At 33.8% G+C, this 6,767-nt stretch overlaps 1 protein-coding gene across 1 annotated transcript; it reads left to right on the top strand.

Annotated features, from left to right (window-relative positions):
- The first annotated feature begins 5,078 nt into the window (after positions 1 to 5,078).
- LOC126890918 (uncharacterized) lies at positions 5,079 to 6,308 on the top strand. Its single transcript, XM_050660086.1, has one exon. The coding sequence runs from the start codon at positions 5,079 to 5,081 to the stop codon at positions 6,306 to 6,308; it is 1,230 nt and encodes a 409-aa protein (XP_050516043.1).
- Positions 6,309 to 6,767: the final 459 nt, after the last annotated feature.

Below are 6,767 nucleotides of genomic sequence, written 5' to 3'. Positions count from 1 at the left end.
GATTTTGACAAATTTGATTTTTTAATAAAAATTTAAGTAATCATGTGGGAAAAAAATAAATATGCCATTTTAATTGCCTATTTGTCTAATTTGCAAAATTCATATTAGAGTTTTCAAAAAACGTATACAGGGTGAAATTTTTTCTAAGACCAAACGAACTAATTTTTTAAAGCCGGACCTGATTTTTTTCTATTTTGACTAAATCAGTTGATTGGGTGGTAATAGTGTAACGATTGACCAAAATAATAGACACATCGATCTGACCGTCCAAAAATTATGACGAATATAAATTTCTGTCAAAATGCGAAACTGGCGCTGTATATTATTAAACAATGGGAGCAGACAATTTTTAATGGACATTTGTTATTCCCCATAAGGGCCTCTATACGAGGTCGGAGTATGTACAGTTCCTCATGACTCGCCCTGTATAAATACGGTATGCGGCAAAATAAACAGTATTGAAATTCGTATGCCTCAAATTTGTATGTGTTACGTGCCGAAACGTATTAAGTGGTTTCTGAACGTTGTTATAACGTCTGCCAATATCATGTTAATGTTAGATACTTCAGGATGGTTCTCGCCATACGGAAAAGGTCACGAAACTGGTCCAAGCTTAAAATCAACAACGGTTTCAGAGGACGGGATAACATGTCACATTGCCAGGGAGCTTCTTCGAATACTGTGCAGTCATTTTTGAAGCTGCCACTCACCAGAACTATCGCCACCAGATGCGTGCATATGGGGAATGCTGAAGGGGTCACCGTCTGCCGTTTTGGAATTGAGGACTAGAATTAAAGATTTTCTTTATGGCAGAGGCAGTGGCGGATCTAGAAATTTCCCTTGGGAGGGGAAATTTGCTTTAGGGGGGAACTTCCAATGAAAAACCAGCCAAAAGACATAAAAAAGATAAACTCAGATTACACAAGAGACCCAAATATTAACTCATAGGCATTCAGTCCCTTAATTTTCCTAACTAGCGTGTTTATTGAGTTGAATTTGTCTTTTTGCTGTTTCGGTTTCATGTCAGCTAATACATTTTTATGTTTGAAAAATTTTTTTATTCTTTAGTTTTGGACATTGTTAGGGTGAAAAATTTCCTAATTTTCTCTCCCCGTAGATCCGCCACTGGCTAGAGGGCATCTTTAACATCTGTTTTATCGGGAACGTGCGTCGTCGTGAATGATGTTTACAAGGCTATATTATGTATTATAGATATAAGGTAGGTTCGCCAAATAAAGCCCGGTTCCTAATAAAGCCCACTCGCCCTTATTCCTCAGGATGGACAAATAATGGCAGTATGCTGCAATGTACGGACGCAGTAGAGCCATCCAGGTGCAAATTGTTACACTAAGTTGAGCAGCGACGCGAGCTGTCGCTTTTATATGATCATTCGTTTACAGTGGTCAATGGGTAAACATCCAATCTAATATTGAGGTTAGTATGCTTTTGTAATTTAATACGATTATGAGTGCGATTTTTTTTATCCCGCATGACATTTGTGTGCTTATTAGTTGTACTTTCATAGTACCTGAATTACCTTATGTTTATTAAAACGTAAATAATGGTAATGTCTAAAAAACATTGATCACCTACAGTATTCCTAATAAGGCCCGGCTGGTTAAAAATGGGATGTCAGTAAGAACAGCCGCCAAAGAATTTAATATCGCCCGTCGAACACTTAGGAATCATTTGCTTAGTGGAAAAGCGGAAAAGAAACTTGAGCGCCCTTCATGTTTAACCCCCCAACAAGAATTTGAGTCGTGTGGAAGAATTTTTAGGCTAGCTGATGTTGGAATGCCTCTGACATCAACAGTGATAAGACGTTCTGTCCATGAATATTGCCAAAGAAATGGCAAATCTGCAACTTTTATCGATAAAAACTTAGCTGGTTGAAAATGGCTCAAACTTTTTTTAAATCGACATCCCGAAGTAGTTAAAAGAAAATCTCAATTCATGAATCCAGCTAGAGCCGCCAAATTAAACAGATTCATAGTCAATGACTATTTTGAGAAGCTACGCGAAGTTATGTTGAAGCTTGATATGCTGCAAAGCCCTCAACGCATTTTTAATATTGATGAGAAAGGTTGCCGCCTAAACCTTCATAAATCACAACAGGTATATGCTCGTAAAGGTGTCAAACGAGTTCATTTGATTTCGCAAGAGCACGCTGAGAATGTGTCAATCGTCGGTTGTGGAAATGCTGTAGGACAAATAATTCCACCTATGATCTTGTTCAAAGGAAAAAGAAAGAAGAATGAATGATGTGACAATCTTCCTGCTGGAACAGTTATTGAAATGACCGAGAAAGGAAGTATGACTACGCCAGTTTTCATTAAGTGGGTACAACATTTTGCTAAGTACAAGCCAATAGGAAGAGTACTGCTTATTTTTGATGGAGCATCGTCCCATTTGGATGCAGGTATTGTTGATGAAGCCGAGTCGCATGAAATTGCGCTTTTTTGCCTGCCAAGTAATTGCACACATGAACTGCAACCTATGGACAAGGCGGTATTTAAAGCCTTCGAATCTTACTGGGACGACGAAGTTATCACCTACTGGACAAATAAACCAGATCGAACGATCAATAAATTTTCATTTGGCACAATTTTCTCAAAAGTATGGCCAAAAGCAACTGCAGCATCAAATGTTATTTCAGGTTTTCGTGCTACGGGAATATACCCGTATGATCCGAGTGTCATTCCTGACATAGCTTTTTGCCCATCAGAAATAACAGAAAATAAATTAGACTCAGAAGATTCTGCTATTCCATCAGCTTCGACTTTCGCAACGAATAATCATATTGGCAGCTCCAGTCCAGAAAGAAAAAAGAAAATAAAAGCTCTAAAGGAGAAAAATACGCAAGATAGCTCTGAGAGTTCTGACGGTTCTGACAATGAATTTTCAGTACATGACAGCTCAGAAGAAGAAAACGAGATGTCAGTAAGTTTCAACGCAGTGTTGATAACACCAGAATTGGAAACTGGAAAACGCAAAGTTGCTAGAAAGAAATCCCTGAACTATCGAGCACAGGAAGTCACAAAATCATTGTTTGATTAAGCTGGTTTAAATGACCCTAAAAACCAATCAAGAAAAGGAAAAAACTTGGCACACGGAAAAATAGTCAAAAAACAACTAAAAAAGCAGAAGAGAAAAATAAACACTGCTCACTTGAAACCTCAAAAAACAAAGAAGAACGAAAAGATAGTTGGTATTTTTTCGTCTGCAATGAGGATGTCGTTAAGGATATGAGACTTTGTGACAGCTGCAAACGATATATTCATGAAGAGTGTGTAGGACTTTCAGCAGATGATAAAGACTTAGTTTTCATATGTCCAGACTGTTTGCAATAATTATTTTAAGTACTTATTATTTTTTACAAAATAAATGTCCTACATGTCACCTTTGTTTAATTTGATTAATGTATAGTTGCACCAATAGACCTTAAGCTTAAGACGTGGAACGTCAATGCGACATAAGCTGAACTGGGCTAAACTGGAGCTGAAGATCTGTTGGTGCAACCAGGCATAATTGTCACATTTAAAAAGTGGGCCTTATTAAGAACATGAAGTGGGCCTTATTAAGAACATGGTGTTCCTAACTAGACCCAGAAGCAACCATTTTTTTAAGACTAAAAAGTAACAACTCATAAAACATTCGACAAAATTTAACAATCTCATATTAAATTTAAATATGTCATTTATTTTCTCTGTGGTTTTCAGATTTATATCGTGATTTTATTTATCAAAAAACAACTAACAAACATTAAGTGGGCCTTATTTGGTCAACTTACCTTATAAATAATCATAAGGTCATGGTCACTCGTTGTGAATAGTCGTGTATATGAGTGCTCCCGAAATTTTTAAAATAAGTAGTAATTGGTTTCAGTAATAAAGTTCTCATCTTTGTTGAGTGGTGACAACTGATAGATGTTGCAGTACTTAGTGAAGGTCCAAGTAAGTTAGAAATATACTAATTAATAGAGAAATTTGAGCAATTACAGTAATACAGTGTATTGGTGAATATTAAATTAATAACTGCTAAAGGGATCCATACACGTATAATGGCAAAAAAAACTAGAAGCGGAATCTTATCAAGTGGTGCTTCTTTGGACGAAAACAGTTTAGAAGTCATAATATCAAAAGTATGTCAAAAGTTTATGACAAAACTGGACCAGAATTTAGATAATTTGGAGAAAAAATTTGATGCAGTTCAGGATACACTTAATGATGTATCACAACAAATATTAAATATGAAAACAAACATAGAAACACACACAACAGAAATTAGCAACATAGCAAAAACAATTGATGACATAGAGGCACTTCAAAAGAAAAGGACCCTGCGTTTTGATGGCATTAATGAAACTAATAATGAAAATTTGATGTCCGTTGTCATAAATATTATAAACAACACATTGAAAATAAAATGCAATTCCAGCGAAATTTCTAATTTATACAGACAAGGTAAATTAAACTTGCAAACTAATAAATCGAGAACAGTGGTGGTAGACTTTAGTTCTTATTTGAAGAAAAAGGAAATTCTAAGTGCTAGAAGACAATTAAGAGAAACAAAAATATTTGTGAATGAAGATCTAACGAAACATAGGTATTCATTATTGAAGAAGGCAAGGAGTAAGTTCGGGAAGACTGAGGCATGGAGTTACGATGGTAGAGTATTTATAAAGAAGAATGATGAAATTAAAGTGATTACTTGCGAATCGGATCTTGACAATTAACGTGTGTGGGCTACTTTATACTCAAAGTTTCTGTAATGTGTATATTAGTGACTGATAAGTTTTTGTTGATAGTAATTTAGATATATTAATTTGGAACTTAAATTCGTTGATTTTGGTTTGTAGTGTATAAGAGGATAAAAATATTGATGTTGTTAATGAGTTACTTATAGAAAAACTGGATGTTTTAAATTATTTCAATTATTGTTTTAAGTTATTTGGTTTGTCAAAAATTTATGAAAAGAATTTACTACGGTATAGTAGAAATAAAATAGGTGTAAAAAAATATATATTAAATAATAAATATAATATGATTAGGATTTGATATCAGGGGACAACTCAATTCATGACAGGGATTCACATAAACTTTCAGAATTGTAGGGGACTGAACACGAAAACTGCGGAATTCTATAAAAATTGCTTGGAAGGTAATTATGATGTAGTAGTAGCTGTAGAAACATGGCTTCGGGAGGATATGGTTGATGGAGAACTAATTGATATAAATGTATTTAACTTATTGAGATCTGACAGAAACCAGGAGATTTCTGGCAAAACTAAGGGAGGAGGAGTATTAATGGTAATAAAAAAGGAGCATAAGATTTTAAAAGTAACACAACATTGTTCATCTTTTGAAATTTTGGTTGCGGATTTAAAAATTAATAACAAATTAAGTATAAAATTAATTGGAGTGTATATTCCACCAGATTGTAAATTACATGACTATGCGAATTGCTTCGAATTATTACAAACACATATTACTGATATTAATAACACGTTTATTTTTGGCGACTTCAATATTGCAGAAATTAAAGGAACCGAAAATCTAGATTTTACTAATGGAAGTGCTAAGTTTAAAAGTATGATTGAGTTTTTAAATTTTAATTCATTTTGGCTTTATAACAATGTAAAAAACTGGCAGGGCAAAACTTTAGATCAAGTAGTAGCATCTGCAGATAATATAAATAGTTGTAAGGTATGTCAAGAGCAGTTACCGTTAGTAAAGGAAGATAGATTACATCCATCTCTGGAAATTCAACTTTCATTTACAGTATCAAGTTTTAGACAAACAGATAAGTTAGTTGGTAATAGATTTAATTTTAAAAAAGCAAATTTTGATTTGATGTGTGATTTGATGAGAAATATGACGTGGGAAGATGTAACAGAGGAAATAGAGGTAGATAAAGCTCTAGATATCTTTTACTCAAAAGTACTTAATATATTTGAAGGATCTGTACCACAATATAATATTTACAAGAATTATTCTAATTTCCCGAAATGGTTTACGCCTGATATCAAAAAGTTGCTCAAACAAAAAAATAATTTTAGAGAGTTAAGACATGTTTCAATTTATTTTAACAATCAATTTATAGAGACCAGAAAAAAACTTAAATCATTAATTAACATAGAGCACAGGAAATATATACGGCAAATTGAGGAAAATATAGAAAATGAGTTTAACAATTTCTGGAATTTCATTAATAATAAGTCTAATCAAACAGAAATATTTTATTTTGGGGGTAAAGAAATAAATCAGAGTGATACTGCTAATAGCCTAAGAGCTGTGAGACATTTTTGAGTAGGTATTTTAGGCAACCTAAAAATTTTTCAGGTGACTCTTCCATGATAGCCTAATACAAAAATGCCGGTCTGGCTGGAGGGTATCGGTTATTTTCCCCAAAAATCCCCCCAAAGTTAAAAAAAAGGGTAAACATTGTTATTACAAAAAATATCATGGACGTGACTTTAAAGTAAATTTAAATATTCAAATATAAAAAAATAAACAGGCCAGGCGATTTGAGGGCGATTTTAACTCCGCAAGATACTTGCATGGGCGTTCCATAATTATTCTCAGGGGGTGCATCTGAACTTCAGAAGATTTCATGTGAATCTGTACATACTATTAACGAGTATAAAATATACAACTACACATGCATAGCTATGTACATTCCTTCCGAACAGGGAGGTGCAATTGTTATTTTGACAGGGTGTTTTTTAATATTAAAAATAAATATTCTAAAAAAGGCAAGTTGTTTTT

The sequence above is a fragment of the Diabrotica virgifera genome, chromosome 9, assembly GCF_917563875.1.
Source record: "Diabrotica virgifera virgifera chromosome 9, PGI_DIABVI_V3a".
Taxonomy (NCBI): domain Eukaryota; kingdom Metazoa; phylum Arthropoda; class Insecta; order Coleoptera; family Chrysomelidae; genus Diabrotica; species Diabrotica virgifera.
Note: the sequence above shows the minus strand (reverse complement) of the source record. Positions and strands in the feature narration are given on the sequence as shown.